This window comes from Danio aesculapii, chromosome 6 (genome assembly GCF_903798145.1).
Source record: "Danio aesculapii chromosome 6, fDanAes4.1, whole genome shotgun sequence".
In the NCBI taxonomy this organism is placed as follows: Eukaryota; Metazoa; Chordata; class Actinopteri; order Cypriniformes; family Danionidae; genus Danio; species Danio aesculapii.
In genome coordinates, this window is record NC_079440.1 from 27,082,400 (window position 1) to 27,105,355 (window position 22,956).

At 39.1% G+C, this 22,956-nt stretch overlaps 1 protein-coding gene across 3 annotated transcripts in view; it reads right to left on the bottom strand.

The window, feature by feature from the left end:
* The window catches only part of card14 (caspase recruitment domain family, member 14), a 73,110-nt gene that overhangs the window by 14,491 nt on the left and 35,663 nt on the right, over positions 1 to 22,956 (bottom strand). For all 3 annotated transcript variants that reach the window (XR_008837976.1, XM_056459867.1, XM_056459868.1), the window contains exons 8-17: positions 19,959 to 20,108; positions 19,697 to 19,810; positions 14,283 to 14,401; positions 13,857 to 13,915; positions 12,238 to 12,310; positions 11,915 to 12,131; positions 10,687 to 10,813; positions 9,624 to 9,861; positions 9,258 to 9,321; positions 8,357 to 8,471 (exon numbers count right to left, since the gene is read on the bottom strand). Coding sequence is in view for 2 of the 3 variants with exons in the window: in XM_056459867.1 (XP_056315842.1) it covers positions 8,357 to 8,471; positions 9,258 to 9,321; positions 9,624 to 9,861; positions 10,687 to 10,813; positions 11,915 to 12,131; positions 12,238 to 12,310; positions 13,857 to 13,915; positions 14,283 to 14,401; positions 19,697 to 19,810; positions 19,959 to 20,108 (1,276 nt within the window). In the remaining variant the exon portion in view is untranslated. The remainder of the gene's footprint in view (positions 1 to 8,356; positions 8,472 to 9,257; positions 9,322 to 9,623; positions 9,862 to 10,686; positions 10,814 to 11,914; positions 12,132 to 12,237; positions 12,311 to 13,856; positions 13,916 to 14,282; positions 14,402 to 19,696; positions 19,811 to 19,958; positions 20,109 to 22,956) is intronic.

Consider the following 22,956-nt stretch of genomic DNA (forward strand, 5'->3'; position numbering starts at 1 on the left):
AGAGTCTGTCTGTAGTTTTTTTATTAAAATAATTAAAATAATATTAACAAAGCATTTGGTTTGTGCTGCATGGCTCAGTGGTTAGCGTTGTCGGCTCACAGCAAGAAGATCACTGGTTCAAGTCCATTTCTGAGTGGAGTTCTCCCCATGTTCGCTTGGATTTCCTCCAGGTGCTCCCACAGTCCTAAGACACAGTCCTAAGACATGCGCTACAGGTGAATTGAATAAGCTAAATTGGCCGTAATGTATGAGTGTGAGTGCGAATGTATGAGTGTTTATCAGTACTGGGTTGTGGCTGGAAGTGCATCCGCTGCGTAAAACATATGCTGGATAAGTTCATTCCGCTGTAGCAACCCCTGATATATAAAGAGACTAAGGAAAAGCAAAATGAATGAATGAATGAATGAATGAATAAATGAATGAATGGTTTGTGCTGCCTCAGCCTCCAAAATGTATTTGAAAACCTTCCGCAAGAAGCATTGGAATTGACCATTTAGAATCTGTACGATCTCCTTACAGGGTTGCCCTTTGTCACCGGTTCTGTTCATAATTCTATTCATAAATGTCAGAATTTCTAGGTGCAAGTTGGGGCTGGAGTGCGTCGGGTTCAGGGAGCACAGGTTGGAGGAGAATCCTTACTTCAGGTGGAAGGTTTAAGTATCTTGGGGATTTGTTCATGAGTGAAGGAAGGATGAAACTAGAAATTGACAGAAAAAAAGTCAATCAATCCTATTACATCCTATTATATCCTAATTACAAGTCAATCCAAGTTCCTAATCTCACGTATGGTCATAAGCTTTGGATTATGACTGAAGAGGGAAGTCTGGGGTTCCCTCCTGAGACTGTTGCACCCACGACCTGGTCCTGGATAAGTGGAAGAAAATGAAGGAAAAAAAATACAGGGATTTAAACAATGAAACTGAAAAGCCTTGTTTAGTGTATGGCTTCCTTTTACGGCCAATACAGTAGCAATTTGTCTGGGGAATGACAGATACAAGTTCTGCACAGTGATCAGAGGGATTATGAGTCAATCTTCTTGCAGAATAGTGGCCAGGTCATGCTGGTGGAGAAAAATGTTTCCTGACTCTCTCTGCTTCATGTTTATCAAAACACTCTGTCACTAATCTTGCTGTGTGTATTACCATCCTGATACACGGCACCACCGTCAGTATACAATGTTTGAACCATTAGGGGCACATGGTCCTCCAGAATGGTTCGGTGGTTCTTGGCAGTAGTGTGCCCATCTAACACAAGTGCAAACAAAGTGGACAATTTTGACTTTTTCTCCTTGGCAGTTGGCTCTCCAGTTACATATATTTCTACATGGAATTACAAAAGACTTGAGATAATGAATAGGAATGTATGAAAGTGAATGAAAATGAAGGGCTACAGCACAATTGTCAGATGACACTTAGCAAGATGCTAAAAAGTGTGTAGGACTTGATAATAGAAATTCAGGTGTCTTGTGTGAAGAAATGCAAGAGCATCCCAAAGCTCTCAGATGCAGACTGTATGGCAAATCTAGATTTTGCTATTGATGTCCCTTCACTAAATACTAAGCTGCAAGGCAAGGCAAGGGCCTTTTTGTGCATGAAATGTACAGCTTGGTGACAGCTTTAATAAGAAAGCTGAAGTTTCTTTAAAGTCAATTGGACAGAAACATTCTTACACACATGCAATCCTCACTCAGTGACGATCATTTGTGTGCTGTACTTCCCATATCCACCTCAGTTAAGCTGCAGTCACACTAGAGTTTGAGCTTGCGAAATTCTGTTGTATGGCTCTGTGAAAAGGGGCAGGATTAAACAAGATGATTAGACATTGAATAAAGCGAGCGATTGGTCCATGTTTACATTTTCTGTACAGAGAGGTAAAAAAAAACAAACAGGCGTTAACCCACATTTCTATGTTAAATAGATGCGCTCACAAGATAACTAAAAATCATAACATACAATCTGTCAGCACATATTATCCACTAGCATTAACCGCAAGCTAAAAGCCAGAACCCAGGACTCTTATTCCAAGCCCCCACACTCCAAAGATCTCAGCTCTGCCTTTTATCTGCAAGCTAGCTTCATATTAAAGGGCACATAGTTTACCTCTTTTTATGATTTAATATTAATATTATGGTTCTTCTGAGTGTGCCAGTTTAGGTTCAGTTCAAAACACAATTCAGATTTTTTTATTATAATGTGTTAAAAAGTGTCATGTTAGGGGCGTGTCCACAGTTCGCTGATTTAGGGGTGTGTGCTTCACATGTAGACTAGTTTCGGCTTCTCGCCCAACGTAACAAGGGGGCGGAGCCATGAGCTCACCCGCTCTGCGTTTGCAACAGAGACAGGCAGACTGAGAGAAGGAGCAGGAGTGAGAGGATCAGCAATCAGTCGTACATATACGACTTGGACACATACCAAACAGAGAGTACAAAATCATTTGTGTCTTTGTATAGTTTTACAGCCAACTGTGTGCTAGTTTCAAGTACCGAGCTTGTACACCGAGACTAATAACCACGCACACTGGAATTAACTTTGACTGAGGCATGGGATGCGTCGCTCGAAGTAGACTCAATGAGAAATACACATGTTTGCAAACCTACCTAAAGATACAACTTATAATTCTGATTAGAGCGATAATGTGGAGAATATTGATCTTGTGTTGAGCCCAATGAGCCTTGCATCTAAAAATAGAGCAAGGGTGTTCCTTTAGTGATGTCGCTTCGACTCACGCTGAAAATGGCGGACCTGAATCAACAAACTGAGGATATGATGACGTGCCTGTCAATCAATATTGGTGGGTGGGGGGACCGCACTCCTATGTAAAGTTGCGGTCGATCTGAAAACCGCTCCAATTGGTCCACCGTTTTTTATGTTGTTAAATTGAAAAAAAAGCACTGGGTGTGCTTATATCACCCCAATATGACGGTCTATACACCTTACATGCACATATGTCTGTCCAAACAGCTAGAAAAGTTGATTTTTTACCATAGGTGCCCTTTAAACCAATCAGGATAAAGCAACTATCAATAGTGCCAATCACTCATGTTAGTTTCACCTGATCTGCATCAAGGCCTCATTGAGGCAGAGAAAGTGAGAGAGAAAAAACAAATAAAACCCACAAATAACAAACACAAAATACACTCGTGGAATATTTAAGCATGATTTACTCCCAAACCATCTTATTCGGTACAGTAAGCAAAAGTCATAAATGGGTGAATAACTGTAAACAGAAACAACAAGCACAGACATGGATAGCTTGGACTTACTAGGAACACTTTTCTAATCATTTTGAAACTTTATCTTAGCTTGTGTTAAGAATTTTGCAGAATCTCAAAAAATGTGCCACTTTATGTTGATTTTCCGTTGAATTCAGTGATTGCGGAATTGCGAAAAACTAAGGGGTCTGCAATATGGTGATGGTGTTGAAGCATGCTCAGGGCCCATATGTGATATCAGGTGTATATATCTTTGTGGAGAATTGGTGCTGGACATTTTTTTTGCAAATTCTGTGTAGTTGGAGTAGTTTGCACCATGTCCAAAAAAAATTAATAATAATAAAAAAAACACCTCTGGGACATTTATTACTTTTTCATATTAAGTTGATGCTGGTCTTTAAAATACATACGCAACAACAAAACGATCCCGGATCATATCAAATCATCAATAGCCAAATCCAGCTAATTGATTAATCCATGTATGAAGAACGGACCCCTGGTGGTTATCTGGGGTCTCAGATAATAATAATAATAATAATAATAATAATATTAATAATAATAATAATATTAATAAACTCCCAAATAATAATCCTGCACTATTAGAAACAAAATGATTACACACTTCCATCTTGTATTCCTATTCCTGAGTGGTATGGTTCTGTACAATACATTGCAGTATGGATTTATGGCCGGTTCTACTGTCAAAGGTAACAAAATAGTAAACTGTATCATACCCCTTTTTAGCACCCTTTCCAAATGGTACCTAGCACAACAGTAGAGTACCAAAAAGGTGGAGCTAGACTCTGCCAATGCCAAATGCGATAGAATAAGATAGGTAGTGTGTTGCAAGCACAGCTAAAATATGACCATAATGATACACTGACAGAGTACAGCAATGAACCATGGGCGACCGAGTTTTGTTTCCATGTCGTGTTTAAAAACATGTGGAAAGAACGAGAAGAACGTGGTGGGATTAAACAAGATGATTAGACATTTTAAAAAGCGAGCGATTGCTCCATGTTTTAAATTCCTGTAAAGAGAGGTTGTAGCTGTTTAAGCAGAGAAAATAAAAAGAAGAGACATTAAATGCAGGATGAAAACTTTGTGAACCAATCGCTTTATTTCTCTCACCACACACTCTTCAAGGGGAAACCAACCCCGTCACTTTCAGCTCAAATCTCCTAAAGGGGAAGAACAACTTGTGAATTCTGTCATATGTATAAATGTATGCGCCACACTAGCCCCCCCAGAATTCACAGAAATTTACACATCCTGACGAACAGGAGGGCAAACACTTCGACGCACTCTCGTCTTCAACTTGCTGTTGGCTGCTGCCAGAAAAATCTGGAGCAACAGGTATGGGAGCAACAGGCTGAGTAGGTTGATCCAGGTCTCTGTGAGCTGGTTGCAGGCAGTCAATTGAATTCCGACCTTCCCCCAAAATCAATCCTGAATGTCTTATCCGTCGATTGTAGAACTCTGAATGGCTCATCGTACGGTGGTTTCAGCAGACCTCTGTGTGCAACCTGTCGAACAAACACAAATTTCGCCGCAGACAGCTCATCCGGAACCCAGGTCTTGTGAAGTCCATGCTGAAAGGTAGGCATTGGAGCAAAAGAGGAGGCAGGACTTTGCAAAATGGAAGGGTGTTGCGATCCAGAACATGGAGTGCTGACACTAGGTACAAAATCGCTAGGCACTCGAAGTGTCTGCCCATATACCAGTTCCGCCGAAGAACGTGGAGATCCTCTTGGGGGCTGTTCGAAGCCCAAGCAAAACCCAAGGGAGTTTGTCATAACACTTGTCATCCTTCAGGGCAGCTTGCAGTGCAGACTTCAAGGAGCGGTGGAACCGATCACACGGGCCATTCGCTTGTGGATGATAAGCCGTAGTGTAATGAAGCTTAACACCCAGATTACGTGCAACAGCTGCCCAAAGCTCAGATGTAAACTGCGGTCCACGGTCAGAGGAAATGTCCAAAGGTGTGCCAAATCTGGCAATTTAGGTGCCAATAAAAGCACGTGCAATATCCCCAGTTGATGTTTACGCTAAGGGCACGATTTCTGGCCACCTAGTAGTCCGGTCCACCATCGTAAGCAGGTGAGCGTACCCCCGAGATAGAAGAGGAGGACCAACAAGAACAATGTTTACATGGTCAAAATTATGCTCCGACACCTAAAAACGTGCCAATGGTGCTTTAACATGACGCTGCACTTTTGCTTTTTGACAAGCGATGCATGAAACCAATTTCGCACATCTTTTTTAAGGCCTGGCCAGACAAACTTCGAAGCCAACAATCGTTGGGAGGCTTTGGCGCCTGGGTGAGACAAACCATGAAGAATGTCAAAAATATGCTGCCTTCAGTTCCTGGGGACAATAGGATAAGGATGTCCCCATAAAACATCGCACAGAAAAGACACACCATCCTCCTCAAATGCAGGAGGCCTTTGGTCCCTCTCTGTAAAGACTGGCATCTGGGTCAGAACTCTGGTCTGCAGCCAAGCTGGAGTAATTGGCCCCTTAAGTGTACCACATTGGAACTTGGCTAAGAAAGGCAATCCACTACCACATTAGATTTGCCTGCAACATGCTGAATATCGGTAGTAAATTCAGAAATGTAAGCCAAATGGGGCTGTTGGCAAGCAGACCAGGGCTCTGACACTTTTGACATTGCAAAAGTCAATGGTTTGTGATGAACAAATGTGGTGAAGGGCCGACCCTCAAGTAAAAAACGAAAATGTCGAATAGCAAGGTAGAGGCCAAGCAACTCCCGAATGTGCTGTATTTCCGCTCATTAGTACGAAGTTGACAACTAAAGAAAACAAGAGGTTGCCATTGTCCATGCACCAACTGTTCCTGGACCGCGCCAACCATAATGTCAGAAGCATCTGTAGTTAGAGCGATTGGCACGTCAAGCAGCGGTTGCACCAATATGACTGCATTAGCTAGAGCTTGTTTAGTACTTTCAAAAGCATTAATCATCTCGTCTGACCAACTAAATATTTGACGAGGAGTGCCGCTCTGAAGAGCCTTAAAGAGAGGACCCATTAACTCAGCTGCCCTAGGAATAAACCTGTGGTAGAAACTGACCGTTCCTAGGAATTCCTGGAGAGCCTTAATCGTATGCGGCAATGGAAAATCTGTAAACGCAGCCACCCTTGATGGCAACGGGCCTTCGCTGGTAATCCTGTGCCCTGGAAAGTTGATAGACGAATGGCCGAATTGGCATTTGGCAGGATTAATTATAAGACCGTGGCTGCTGAGGCGCTCGAAAAGAGAACGTAAATGCAACAAATGCTCTTCCTTGTATGTACTCGTGACTAATATGTCGTCTAAGTAGACGAAAAGGAAATCCAGATCCTGCAACACAGAGTCCATCAGTCTCTTAAAAATGTTTGAGCGGCATTTTTCAAACCAAATGGCATACGCAAAAACTCGAATAACCCAAACAGGGTGACCACGGCAGATTTTTGGGATGTCATCCGGGTGAACGGGCACTTGGTGGTAACCCTGTACAAGGTCAATTTTGGAAAAAATGTTTTTGCCAGCCAATCGTGCTGCAAAATCTTGCACATGCGATACAGTGTAACGATTGGGAATTGTTGCTGTGGAAAAGGTCGGCTGAGTGATATCAGATAACTCAGGGAGAATTTGTAAAAACTCAGAACTAGTCTCTGAATGGTTGTGGTTGAAAACGCGCTTAGTGAGCATGGAAAATAATTTAAATCTTTTGCATCAACTAAACGGCAGTTTTTCACATCCACCAACAAACCGTGTGCGCAAAGAAAATCAGCCCCAAGTAAAAGGCTGAACTACCTTAGCCACAACAAAATCCCAAGTAAAACATTTGCCATTGAAACACAGCTTAAGCTGGCGCTTACCAAAGGTTGGGATTTTGCTGCCATTGGCCGCCTCTAATAAGGGGTTTTAATTGTCTGAACACGTATCAAATGGGTTAGCCGGAAGTACGCTCACCTGCGCCCCTGTGTCACAGAGGAAATTGTTCCCTGATATGTCGTCAGTAATGAAGAGAAGGCAACCGGTATGGCCAGCATTCACAGCTGTCTCACACGCTCCGACTCAGTCAGTCCAAAAGTACCAAACAAGTATGATTTAATAGCGCCATACCTGTCTCTCTCTGGGGGATCGTTTAACAAACTCACTGCTTGCTACACTGTGGAGCTGCTGAGCGAAGCCACTACGTAGTAATACTTCGTGTCATCTGCAGTGATGTCTCGCAGCGCAAACTGGGCCTCCACCTGTGCAAACAATGCCGCGGCTTGCTGTTCCCAAAACTCTGGTAACTTGAGAACGACTGCGTTGGCTATTATCTCCTAAACGTTGACAAAATACTCTGGAAATGTCCAAGAGTATCGGGGTCACCAAAAGTAGCCGTATAAGCGGAGAAAATAAAAATAAGAGATATCAAACACGGGATGAAAACTTTGTGAACCGATCGCTTTATTTCTCTATCTTACCACACACTCTTCAAGGGGAAACCCACCCCATCACTTTCAGCTCAAAACTCCTAAAGGGGAAGAACAACAATAACAATTTGTGAATTCTGTCATATGTATAAATGTATGCGCCACAAGGTCATGTTTTGATCCTCATTTGGTCTCACACAGTCAAGTGATGTGATTTTGCAGGTTAGAGTTCACCAAGCTTGAACTTATCAACGCAAAACGCAATCTTCGAAACTTGATGCAGAACATTGCGTTTCCGATCTGACGCATTCGTGTGCGTATAAATGGAAGTCTATGGGAAGAAAAGTCCAGTGTGACCGCAGCTTAAGTGGAATGATATGCAGGTGTGCGGCTTCTACTCGTTTTCATTCTTCCTATTTTTACCAATGATGCTACATGGGGAAATTAAACTTTTCATTTACATTATGCATGCGGACCTGCTTATAACCCACATACTGTTTAGAAATCAGCAAACATTTTTAAATATTTCATCCATGCACACAAAGGCATCTTTAAAGGAGATGCACTATTTTGCCTTAGTGCTCCAGATAACCATTCTGAATCTCCTGAACATAAATATATATTATCCGTTGTCTTTTCACCATTCTACTAATTCTGTGTCTAAAATTTCCTGATTATTATGAGTTAAACAGCAGTATAGGGTTTGTTATATACTAACTGTCCTGGCTTTTGCTGTTGTCATCTTCCACACTGACCCACAGTGGGTTTCTTCTCTGCTGACTGGTGCTGACAATCCTCACCACTCTCTGTTTTTCATCAGCTGCAGTTCTCTCCTGTAGACAGAAGACAGGTACTCAGTACTAATTTCTCAGTCTCTTGACACATCTCACAAAATATGAATATGTAAGTCACAATCCACATGAAGAAGAGATATGAGTAGTGAATACCCTGGGATTTATTGAAAACAGTAGATGACATGCAATGCAGGAATGTGAGTATTTTAAGTCTATGCTTATCTGAGTTCTTTAGAGATATGGGTGAATACATTTAAAAAAGGTAAATAAAAAAAAGAAAACATAAATTTTTGTCAGCTGTAGTTTAAAGTAAAGTGGCCCATAGTGCCATCTGCGGTCTTGATGGAGGAAATCCACCTAAATGAATTTGTGAGAAAATTCAAGTTGAGAAGAATCTCAGAAGAAGATGACTGTCTCACAATCTAGTTTCAGTGTTTCAAGTTTTGCATTATTATTCACTCAAAAAGTTAATCATACCACACCCACAGTTTGGTGGGCATTTTTGTAATTCTACACTAAGACAAAGATTTGTGCTATAAACTTTTTAGTATGCATCAGATACAAGGTATACGATTAATATAATTAATATTTAACTTTTTAACTAATCATGTCAATAGAGCAGCAAAGACTATATATGTATTGGTCAGTTAAGCATTACCTTGCCCTTGTGCAATGTTTCAAAATTACAGAAATAAATACATATAAGCTTCATTTGTATATTATGAATACTTAAATCACAAAGATGAAGAAATTTGAAGAAAGTGAGAGAAATTTCATTTCTGTTAAGACTATATGAACCTTACAAATTTACTGATGGACTCTCACCTTTCTGTGTGTTTTGCGAGAGTAGGTCATATCCTCTATAGCCCTGATTAATAGCCTCTGTGCTCTGAAACATTTTAAATGACAATTTTATTTAAATTGGAAGTGAACAAACTGCAATAAATATAATAAGAATATTGTTAGTTACTATTTAAAGGTTTGGGGCTAGTAATTTCTATGCTTTTGTTAGAATTCTATTTACATGTATTATAACAATTGCTTTGCAAAGCTGAATTTTAGCAGCCTCTGCTCCAGTCATTTCTTTGCATGCATTGGCATGTAGTGCTCAAAACATTTGCTAAATTTACTTGATACTGTAGAAATGGTTGTAGCTTTTCAAGATTCATTGATTAATTGAATAAAGTGTACCTGTAGTAGTTGGGCAGAGCCCCACTCTTAAGATCTTCCAGGTGACAAGGATGCACATGACTGCCCCACCAGAAGCCATCACTAGTATGGTAAGTGTTTGTAATATGGATAATGTCATTACATTTGACAGCCAGATTTCCTGCTACATCCCCCGGCAATGTCATGTTAACACGTACATAGAACGAATCACCCGACATCACTTCACCGTTCTTTAGTTGTTGTAGCAAGTTCTCATAAGCTAGGTAGAAATTAGAAGATCTTTACTTTGCTTTATAAGTCTCCAACCCAAACAAGAAATCTTGACAAATGACAAATAATAGCATTTACAGGATCACAATTAATATTATACAATGTTAAAGGAAATTTTGCCACTTTATATCATTTACTTTTACTATGTTCTTAACATCTAACAGCTGATCCTAATTCTCCAAAATAAACCCAACCATAAACAAAAGCTGTTACTGCCCAAACCTTTACTCCACATACTTAAATGTTGTTATAGCTGTAAAAAAAAAAATAATAATAATTTTTTTTCTTAGGATGGAACAAATCTAAAGTCATAGATAACAGTGTTAAAAATCTGCTAATTTAGCTGTAATTGCACAAAATCCGCAAAATTGTTATCTTGTCTCTACAGAGCACTAGACTTGATAAATGGAATAAATCTCATGAATGTTGATGTTTAGGAGAAAAGGCAAGATTACTAAAATACCAACCATTCAATAAATGTTTTAGATACGATATAAAGATCTTTAGTAAAAGAAAACAATCGCATCCTGGGCTACACCATTCATTCAATACAGAAGTATAAATTTGGCTTAACCTTACTCTTGTCAGTAACAGAGAACTTACATTTGACATACAGCAAATGTGCAAAAAAGTGTTATTTTGGAGAATTGTGATTTGCATGAATGAAGAATGAAAAGTACGAACAAAAACAATCATGTTACTCACACAAATTGATTTAGTGAGTCCAATAATTTAATAATTTAATAATTTTAACTACTTTAAATTCTGGATTACAGTATGCATTATTGTTTAATTGAGTATTATTTGCTCTTACCATCTTGGCTGGGTCTCACAGTAATGTGGCATGGTCCTTGGACTTGCCCTAGGGCCCAGAGAGCCTCCTCCATAGTGGTGTCTTCCAGAACCATTTGTACAGCTCTCCGTTTCCGCTCATACTTCAGCTAAAAATACACCACTTAAGGTTTTTTTGTTGCCATATCATGTAACTGCATTTGAAGATGCATACATCATGGAAAATCAGCAGAGACCTGTCACTTCTTTTATCACAGAAATTTCTTCATGAATACTTATACACTTTGTTCTTTTTAAAGGTGCAGTAGGTGATTGTCTTCAGAAACTTTTTTTGTTGTGCTGGTTGAAAGTCACTTCACATTCCAATAGTAATGATTAAAGTCAATTATCTAAATGTATTTATGTTTTTTATATATATCCTGGGTAAGGCATAAGACAAAAAAATGTTTGTCAAATTAAAATTTGTCAGGCCTAAATTACCATAATTCTGATAAGTAGCCCAAACTGTCTGTCAACAAATGTAGATATGTACATGCACGCACGATCGAGACAGCAGTAAAAACAAAAGCTGAATCAAAAGTTTTTAAAATCCTGAATCAATATTGGAGTTACTTTTGGATTTTTTTTAAGGATGACACCATGGCTAAAGTATTTCTTTTAGACAGGTAATGTTATGTTTTAAATATATTTAGTCATGCAAAGCTTATGTAGATTTTGTTGTTTTACAAATGCACAGAAGTGTTGTTCCGGCGAACAATCCTCCTGCGAAAGATTGATGTGACTATTTTCAATTTCATTAGGGACCTTTTACAGCACCCATGATTTTTATTTAGTTTAACAAGTTGGTTTTATATCCTTGCATGCATGAGATTTTGCACATGATGACAAATTTTACTTGCTGCACAACTGAAAACATGCTAGATATAATACAGTTTTTCTTTCGGAATTGTAGTATTATAAAGTACTATAACGTTTTCTAACTGGCGAATGACATGATCTAGTGAGTTGATTACTGTTTTCAAAGCTATTATGCTAACAGTTAACATTTTGGCAGTTCAACCACTGCACCTTTTAGGAATTGCATCACTCTCAAGTTAGACTAGTTTTTCCATTGGATTCATCATGACAGTTCAGCTATTAAAACAAACAAATTGTTTTGGCTTAAAATGAAAGAAAAAATATTATTTGAACTTTGTAACTCTGAGAGTTGTTCTTCCCCAAACAAAACATTATAGAGTTCAGAAACTAACCTGAAGTATCTGAGTGCCTGGGCTGATGCCAGTGTTATGAGCAGAAGATTCTTTAGTCACGTGATGTACAAACACACCAGTTTTATTGCCACCAATGATCTGTATTTGGTTCAATAGCGTTTCTCCTTGGAAAAATATGGTGAGTATGCGACCAGTGATGCGCAAGGCCTGGGGTCTGGAACGCATTAGGAAGGGTGGAGCAGATGCTCTCGAGACACTGGATTCGTAGAAAAAAAATGTAACAATGTTTTCTTTTTTTTTTTTCTTTAGCAATGAGACCGTCATACATAAATGTGAGTATTATGTTTTACATTTAGTTTTACCTGTCAGCATGGCTCCTTTTACGCATAGGACTGGAAATTGATGATGGCGAAACTGACTCTTCCAAGCAATGTCCTTTCAAAATGCAGATCAACAAGTGGTATATATACAATTGAGATTTATTCTCATTGAAGAATGATATTTAAACACTTTTGGACAATAAAGTCACACATAAAATGTCAAAATGTCATTGCATTAGATAACACAATATCAAAGCAGCTATTAACCAATAAAAAGAGTGATACTGTATCAAATTACTCTCAATGTAGTTACTTTCATATTTCCAGACATACAGAAATATATCTAAAAATATACAATAGATATTTCCAATTAAATTCTCATGTTTTGCAATGACTAATATTTTATATCACAAGAGCCACACGCAAAATCCTGTAAAGACTGATAAATAGCCTGAAACAGACGGTGCAAATAAATTACAGTTTAGCCTATTAAAATTATATTAAATGTATCATTTAAATATATATTAGCAGTAGCAGTAATGAATCTGGTATTAAATGTTTTGGATTAACATTAAATAACAGAGATGTCAGTTTGTCAGACCTATATGGATAGATAGATAGATAGATAGATAGATAGATAGATAGATAGATAGATAGATAGATAGATAGATAGATAGATAGATAGATAGATAGATAGATAGATAGATAGATAGATAGATAGATAGATAGATAGATAGATAGATAGATAGATAGATAGATAGATAGATAGATAGATAGATAGATAGATAGATAGATAGATAGATAGATGAGAAAGATTGTAAACAGCCCTTGTGATTATATTAGATTATTAAGAGAAAGGGGGCCCCTGATGGTGCAGCAGTATTATGGGTAAGGGGAGGATCGGCTCTGTGTAGATGTTACTGCTACTTTTCTTGTCAGGATGGGAGAAATACAGGAATTTAAAGAATTAATTATTGTAAAATATGGGAGAATCCCCGGTAAAACTGGTGGGATAACAGGTATGGTACCCAGCTGAACCTGTGTTAATTGTTTCAACAGTTGTAATTGAGTAATAATAACCTTGGAATATTGTGATTGACCAATCAGAATCAAGTATTGCACAGAAACAAATGTCTTAAACAGCTGGATGTAGGCTGTACACTAAACCACTTGTATTGTTATCCAGTCATAATAAATTATAAAAAAAATAATAATAATCCCTTACATTTAAATAGCTTTACACAATGGAGGGGGGGGGGGGGGGGGGGTTCTCCTCATCCACCACAAATGTGCAGCATCCACCTAGATGACGCGACGGCAGCCATATTGCACCAGACCACACACCACACACCAGAGGAACCAATTATGATATGGGGATGGTTAGGAGGCCATGATGGACAGAAGCCAGTGGGCAAATTTGGCCAGGATGCCGGGGATAAACCCCTACTCTTTTTCGAAGGACATCCTGGGATTTTTAATGACCACAGAGAGTCAGGACCTTGGTTTAACATCTCACCCGAAAGACAGATGCACTTGATTTGAAATTTTATTGTGCTATGCAAAGAGGATTTTTTGGGAACATATATACAATTGAATGCTTATAAAATTAAACTTTAGTTTTCGTTTGTGTAATTGCAGTGGCATGGAGAAAACAGCAGTACCTTTCGCGATGACGACATAATCATCGTCTGTAAAGCAGTCATCAGCCAGATCCTGAATGCTGAAAATAAAAGAAAGAAGTGACGTTTTTTCTTTTAAAACCCAGTTTTTTTTTTGTGATACTTATTTTCAAAAAGTTGTTAGCATCTATAGAGAGAATGCCTGCTGAATATGCCTGCTTGGTTCAAATTCAACCTGTATTAATATGCAGACAGCATATTCTGTTGTATAAAACTTTTTTTAATCTAAATTATACATTTATCAAGTTACATTACTACAAAAAATTAATAATTACTTGCAAGCAACTGCCATTTAAAATGTCAATTAAACCAGTACCAAACTTGTATTTTTACTTAAATTCTGCAGTATTTATGTTAAAGCTTTACATTGACCCTACATTTCACTGCCAGAGAAAAGAAACAGTGCACCTGTAATTGTCTTCTGTGTCACTTCTGGATGAAAAGTGTAAATCTCGTCTACGGAGAGATTCAGAGCAGGGTGGCTCCACTTGATTGGAAATGATACTGCTGATCTGTTCATCACTGAACTGTAAAAAGATTGATACACATACACAACTAAAATCTAAGAAAAACATTATATTTCCTACACCTGCTTCCATTAAAAACATTATTGCTATTTACACATTCAAAGCTTTTCTTACATTATGAAATGCATTCTAAGTTGTTTTCAGCAAAACTGCATGCACATTAGTTTTAATTACTAACTTAATGCATGCCTTCACACCTGGAATGATTAACATAAATGATAAGCACACCAGCCTCCACATCAATGGACGTATTTTAAAGTTTTTAAAATTATGATTGGCTAATCTAGCAGCTGTGGATCGCTAGAGAACTACAAACATGGCACGTTAACGAATTACAACTTCCAGCATGCACCTCGCACACACAGGTTCCGGATTCCCACTGATGGACTGATATCCAGGACTATTTATACACCACACGTGCACACACACAGAGCTTAGTCTATCCTTAGTTATCCTGTAGCATCACAAAGTGTTTTCCTTGTTTTGTTTTCCATGCCGTGTTCCAGACCCTTGCTTTGTTTATTGATTTTTGCTGTTAGCCAGCAGAACCGATCTCTCACGCCCGTGTCTCGACTACTCTTTTGGATTGCCTTGTGTGATACTGTTAGCTTCTGTGATTTGCCTTTGCCTGACTTGCTACTCTTGTAAATGAAGATGCTGCATTTGGATCCTCAACCCTGTTGTCCGTATCATATGTTCCACCTTTACTCGTGAAAAAAAAGCATAATCATGTGTGGATGCCACCTTAAAATAAATGAAACAAATTTTAAAGCTTTATATTAGATGTTATTGCTTTTAAATGCATGTACATTGCTCTAAAAGTCTACTGTAAAAGTACAAAGCATTAATTGATTATGTATCACAAAAGGTTATAGAAATGCATCTAACTTAGGGTGACATTATGAGTCATCATGAGTTTTTTGTTGTTGTTCATATATGGTGTTTGCGGGTGGGGTTTTCATCATATTGGACCTCAGTGCTCCATTTACCACAATTGATCATTTTATTCTCCTTGATAAGCTTAAAAATTATGTTGGTATTGCATTGGCCTGATTCAGGTCTTATGAACTTTATCAATTTGCAAAATGCAGCTGATAGAGTGCTTTCTAGAACAAAGAAATATAATCATATTACTCCAGTTCCTTCATCATTACATTGGCTCCCTGTTAAATATCATATACATTTTAAAATTTGATTGACTACCTACAAAAACCCTGAATGGTTTAACTCCCCAATATTTGAGGAAGTTCCTTATGTATTATAGCCCCTCATGTCCACTACGCTCAATTAATTCTGGACAATTGATTATTCAGAGAAAATCAAAATCAATTGTAGGTGGTAGATCTTTCTCATATCTGGCATCTAAACTCTGGAACAGCCTTCCTAGCACAGTTGGGGAGGCAGACGCACTCTGTTAGTTTGCATTAGCATACACATAAAATGGAAATGCTTTCCCAAGCGTGGGAAGCGAGCCGGCGCGCTCGTCAGGCTAAGACAGCGCGGCTTCAGAACGGCGCTGCCCAGCATTCACCTGGCGAATCTCCGCTCTCTTCCTAACAAAATGGACGAACTACTTCTGCTCACATGCAAAAACAAGAACTTTAACAACTCTGCTGTCCTGTGTTTCACGGAAACCTGGCTAAACGAAGCCATTCCGGACAGCGCATTAAACCTACCGGACTTTCAGCTGTACAGAGCAGATCGCGATACGGAGTCAACGGGCAAAACGCGCGGTGGTGGGACATGCTTTTACATCAACAGAAGGTGGTGTACGGATGTAACTGTGTTAAAGAAGATGTGCTGTCCTGATGTGGAAGTGCTTTTCATTAACTGTAAGCCTTTTTATTCACCAAGAGAGTTTTCCTCATTCATTCTCGTCTGTGTTTACATTCCACCGCAAGCACACGTGAGTACTGCGCTGCAACAGCTGGCTGATCTGATCACAGAGACAGAACAACAACACCCGGACTCTGCTTTTATCATACTTGGGGACTTTAATCAGGCAAAACTCACACATGAGCTGCCTAAATTCAAACAGCACATTACATGCCCCACCAGAGACAATAACATTTTGGACCATTGCTACACCACAATAAAGGATGCATATCGCTCCGTCGCCAGAGCAGCTCTAGGACTCTCCGATCACTGCCTGGTTCATTTTATACCAACTTACAGGCAAAAACTTAAAACTACTAAGCTAGTATTAAGGACTGTCAAGAGATGGACCAACAACACAGAGCAGGTCTTACAAGCCTGTTTTGAATGCACTGACTGGAATGTTTTTGAAGCTGCAGCCACAGATCTGGACGAGCTCACAGAGACTGTAACATCATACATCAGTTTCTGTGAGGAGTTATGCATCCCTACCAGGACCTACTTGTCATTTAACAATGATAAACCATGGTTCACACCAAAACTCAGACAGCTTCGTCAGGCCAAAGAGGATGCTTACAGGAGTGGTGACAGGATCCTGTACAATCAGGCCAGGAACACATTGACAAAGGAGATTGGTGTGGCTAAGAAAAGCTATGCCAAAAAGCTGCAAAACCAGTTTTCAGCTAACGACCCTGCATCAGTGTGGAGAGGCTTAAAAGATTTCACTAATTACAAGACACCGTCCCCCAGTATCGACAGCAATAAACATATTGCAAACGAGCTGAATATGTTCTACTGTAGGTTTGACACCTATGACCAGACACCTCACACCCGCCCGGACCATCTCCCTACACAGCCATCAACACCACATCAACACAGCCCTGATCATCTCCCTACACAGCCATCAATACCACATCAACACAGCCCGGATCATCTCCCTACACAGCCATCAACACCACATCAACACAGCCCGGACCGTCTCCCTACACGGCCATCAATACCACATCAACACAGCCCGGACCATCGCCCTACACAGCCATCAACACCTCCAGCCATCTTCCTCTCCCCCCCTGCTCTTCAGATCAGTGAGGATCATGTGCGTCAGATCTTCAGTAAACAGAAGAGAAGGAAAGCACCAGGGCCAGATGGTGTCTCACCAGCCTGTCTGAGAACCTGCTCTGACCAGCTGGCTCCCATTTTCTCACATATCTTCAATAGATCACTGGAACAGTGCAAAGTTCCATCCTGCTTTAAGCGCTCCACCATCATCCCAATCCCGAAGAAGCCAAAGATCACAGGACTCAATGACTACAGACCTGTGGCCTTAACATCTGTGGCCATGAAGTCATTCGAAAGACTGGTGCTAGCATATCTGAAGGACATCACTGGACCCCTGCTGGACCCCCTGCAGTTCGCCTATAGAGCAAACCGGTCTGTGGATGATGCAGTCAACATGGGACTGCATTATACCCTACAACATCTGGACAAACCAGGGAACTACGCAAGGATTCTGTTTGTGGACTTCAGTTCTGCCTTTAACACCATCGTCCCATCACTGCTTGAGTACAAACTGGCCCAGCTCTCTGTTCCTAGCTCTGTCTGTCAATGGATCACAAGCTTTCTGACAGATAGACAACAGCTAGTCAGAATGGGCAAAATCACATCCGACAGCCGCACCATCAGCACTGGTGCCCCCCAGGGATGTGTTCTTTCTCCACTGCTCTTCTCCCTGTACACCAACGACTGCATTGCAAAAGACCCCTCCATCAAACTCATTAAGTTTGCAGACGACACTACTGTTATCGGCCTCATCCAGAACGGTGACGAGTCTGCATACAGACAGGAGGTGGAGCGGCTGGCGTTATGGTGCAGATACAACAACCTGGAGCTGAACACGCTCAAAACAGTGGAGATGATAGTGGACTTTAGGAGAAACCCCCCTGCACTCCCCCCACTCACCATCATGAACAGCACTGTGGCTGCAGTAGAGTCATTCAGGTTCCTGGGCACCACCATCTCTCAGGATCTGAAGTGGGACATTCGTATAGACTCTATTGTGAAGAAAGCCCAGCAGAGACTGTACTTCCTTTGCAGCTGAGGAAGTTCAACCTGCCACAGGAGCTGCTCATACAGTTCTACTCAGCTGTCATCCAATCCATCCTCTGCACTTCAATCACCGTCTGGTTCGGCTCAGCTGCCAAAACCGACCTCCGTAGACTACAGCGAATAGTCCGGACTGCTGAACGAATCACTGGCACAACCCTTCCTACACTTCAAGAACTGTACTCTTCCAGAGTGAGTAAAAGGGCTCGCAAAATCACTCTGGACGCCTCACACCCAGCACACTACCTGTTCGAACTGTTACCGTCTGGTCGGCGCTTCAGAGCACCAAGCACAAAAACAGCCAGACACAGGAAAAGTTTCTTTCCTCAGGCTGTCTACCTCATGAACAGTTAAATATTCCCCTACTGTGCAATAAATATGTGCAATATTTTTCTCATACGCACTTGTACACAGCACCTTATATCAATATACAATCCAATACTCTCTACATTCGCACTTGTACACAGCACCCTGTAACCTGTATATTTATAACAATCTGTACATACAACTTAACATCCAGGTTTCTTCACTAACCGCATCTGTTTAATGTTCATCATTTTTTATTATTATTATTTTATTTTATTTTTTTTGTTTTGTTATTATTTTGTGTTGTCACTTGTCACTTTATGTACACTGGAAGCTTCTGTAGCCAAAACAAATTCCTTGTGTGTGTGAAGCACACTTGGCAATAAAACTGATTCTGATTCTGATTCTGAAACCAAAATCCAGCTTCAATTGCAGCTTCTCCACAATGGACATCCAGCATTAATCCAGCCTTCAGTGCCTAGACTGCAGCCCTGCACAAAAAGTTTGGCCAGAGGAGAAATGGTCGTGCCAAACTGAGCCTGGTTTCCCTCAGTTTTTTTTCTTCACTTGCATCAATTGGTTTGAATAAGTGGTTTAAGCTTGAGTTGATCGATAAGTTTGTTCCTCGCCACTTACTTGTTTGGTTTGGGATTTGTGGAGCTGTGCATCGATGGATTTGCTCTTCAATGTTTGGACTTTCAGAATTGAAAATTAAACTACACTAAACTGAACTTCAACTCTGAAAACTGGACTGATAGTTTCCATTTACTAGAATTTCTATGTTAAGCTGATTTGACACAATATACATCTATATTGTAAAAGCGCTATAGACATTAAGATGAACTGAATGAAAGATTCCACAGTAATGTGCATTCTTTCTCCATTAACCATAACCACTATCTAATCAAATTATCTTTATAAAAGTTTCCAGTGTTGCTGCAGATGTACAAATCTAAAGAGACTAAATCACACAATGCACATATAAGCAGAATATTTGAACAAAAAACGTACCTCAGAAGCATCATATGAAATAAAGCACTCAGGAAGGATGGTTTTTAAGTCACATGGCTGTCTTCTTAGTGGTGGGCTGGAAGGAGGGCTGCTCTCACAACTAAACTTCCTTTCCTACAAATTAGAGACATTGAAAATGTATTATTGCATTAAATTACAAATGTAACTTACACCACAATACTGAAAACTGAATTTACAAAAACACTGTGGTAAACTACCACTTGGTGGGTTTTAAATAAAAAATAAATTTAACCAGTTTTACCCTCGATTTTTCTCTTCTTTCTCTTTGCCTGCTACAAGCATTCATGGTGAAAAGTTTCTCTTGTAGTTCCATGAGCTGGCTTCTTAAAGTGTCCTTTTCTGCAAGACTACGTGCAATCTGAGCCTGGGCTTCATCACGGGACAGATATGCCTTAGGAAATATCATGAACATTATACATCAAGACAGCTTATTTGACAGTAGCCAATACCGTACATATTCTCCAGCATAATTTTAGAATGTTCTAAAAGGTTATTAATTAATCATATTCATGTCATTCCAATCCCCTGAGACCATTCTCATCTTTGGATAACAAACTAAGATATTTTTGATGAAATCCAAGAGTTCCATCATCTTCCATAGACAGTCCGGAGATATTCAAAGTCCACAAAAAAAAAAAAAAAAAACTTTATCAAAACGTTCCATGTGACTTTACTGGTTCAACTGTATTCATACAAACAAATTTGTGTGCACAGACCCCATAATAAATTACAAGAAGCAGAAATCCATGGTCAATACCAGGGGTGCCCAAACATGGTCCTGGAGGGCCGGTGTCCTGCATATTTTGGTTTCAACCCAATTAAACACACCTGAACCAGCTAATCAAGCTCTTTTTGGGTATACAAAAACTTCCAAGCAGATGTGTTGAAAGAAGTTTGAGCTAAACTATGCAGGACACCGCCCCTCCAGGACTGAGTTTGGACACAACTGGTCTATACATTCAGCAAATGTATTGATGGAGATTTTGTACTCTCTAAAAGTGTGCAGCACATTGTATTCTCTAAAAGCAAACATTCAAGCATGTGAACTAAAGACACATTACATTACGTTACATTTTTCAAAAAACACTGGCAGCTGTGGATGCCAGAATTTGTCGGTAAAAAATACAAAAGTTTTATAGATCTGTTTAAATGTTAAGTTCACAAAAATGTAAAGTCATTAAATGCATTAATGTATTCATGTGTAATTGCAATTAGCAAACAGGTTTTCACTGCATAAATAACTACATAGTAAGCTTTTTTTCCTTGATTTACAAAAAATACTGACAGCTGTGGTTGTTTTCAACATTTTATATTCGTAAATTCAATTTACAGAATATTTCTGTTAGAAATACATTCCACAGTGTGTATTATTCATCGAACATATTTAACCCCTTAAATCCAAGAGCAAAATCCTCACTAATGTCCTCACTACAGAGGGTTGAACACTAAAACAGTGATGAAGTTAAAGGTGCAGTAGGTGATTGTCTTCAGAAACTTTTTTTTGTTGTGCTGGTTGAAAATCTCTTCACATTCCAATAGTACTGATTAAAGTAAATGTATTTATATGTATTTTTATATTCTGGATAAAGCATAAAACTAAAAAATGTTCATCCAATTAAATATTGCAGACCAACAAATAACTCAATCCCGACAAAGTATCTCAAACTGTCTGTCAACAAATTAACATTTGAATTTATGCACAGCCTCTTTAAGCAAACAGATAAGTCACTTGCGTATTCACATACAGCTGACAGAGAGATGTCATCAGGCAAACTCATCAACCTGAATTTCTTTCTGAAAGACCAACATGGCCTGGTATGCATGTTTTTGAAAGGGCTTCTGCCAAAACTGCAGAATCAAAACTTTGATTTTCCAAAACATGGAAACTCCACACAGAAACGACAACTGACCCAGTTGAGGCTCAAACCAGCGACCTTCTTGCTGTGAGGCTAACATGTTACTCACTGTGCCACTGCGTCGCCCCAAAAGGATGAATAATATATGAATAAAACACAAAAAAATTATATAATATATGAAAATTACTAATATGAAACCAAATGAAACCACTGGAGCTTCAGGCCTAAATACACCATTCACAATGAAAATGTTTGATCTATGGCAGAACTTTAAAACACACAAACATCTACAATTAATCTTTGAATCTCAACATTGGTGACAATTAAAAAATAAAAATCAACCCAGAATACAAATCATACAACAGAAATATCAAAGTTCCCTTTTCTGCTCAAAGGTGTTATTCATTACCACAGCAGTGATTTCCATCTTTTTCAAATTAGATTTACAACCACAGCAGCAGTAATTTTTCCTCCTAAGTGTTCTTTTCACTGCCAAGGCAGTGACTTTCAGCAGTAGTCTTTTCTGCTCACAAATGTTGTCACTGCCATAGCAGTGATTTCTATTTTCAAATATTATATATATTTGATATATATATTTGATACTTGCAGCAGTATAAGTCTTTGTATCTTTACATATGTTCTATTTTTAATATTTAGGAGATGTATACTGCTTCAACAGTATAAGTCTTGGTTCTCAAGAGTTATCAAAGAGATTGGTATCTACACACATAAACTTCATGAAATTCTAATACTGGTAAAAATGCTCACAAATGTATTGAGCCATACATTGGCATACCCATGTCAGCAGTCATTTATCTGCCAAAACTCTCACTTCTGCTGCAGTGATCTTTCTTTTTTTAACAATAACTTGCATTTTCTGCTATTTCAGCAACTTAGAGGGATCAAACTCTTCAAATCTTTCCTTCTACTCCTAGTTCTACTCCCAGCTTGCTCTCGATTTATCACACATTTTGGGGGACAGGAGGTTCAAGGACAGGAGGTTCCAATCTCCTTTTGAGGACAGAAAGCCAAAGTTTGTTTACGATGATTGTTTACAAATTATCTACATCATCTACCATGATTGATTGTGCAGGCAAACTTATGAAATGAAGTTCACAGCGTAGGTTCGGGAGGAGCCTAATCATTTAGGCATATCAATCATTATCACATTGGTATAGAGGTTTGTGCCAAAAAAAAAAATATATCAAAGGAAAATCTATTTATTTCAATAATTTGTTTTAAAAAGTGAAACGTATATGTCACTACACACACAAGTGAAATATTTCAAGCCTTTAATCTATAATCATTCAAATTAAAGAAATAAAGAATGACCAATTAAAAAATTAAAAAATAGATTAAAAAATGAAGGGAATGACCGCATGA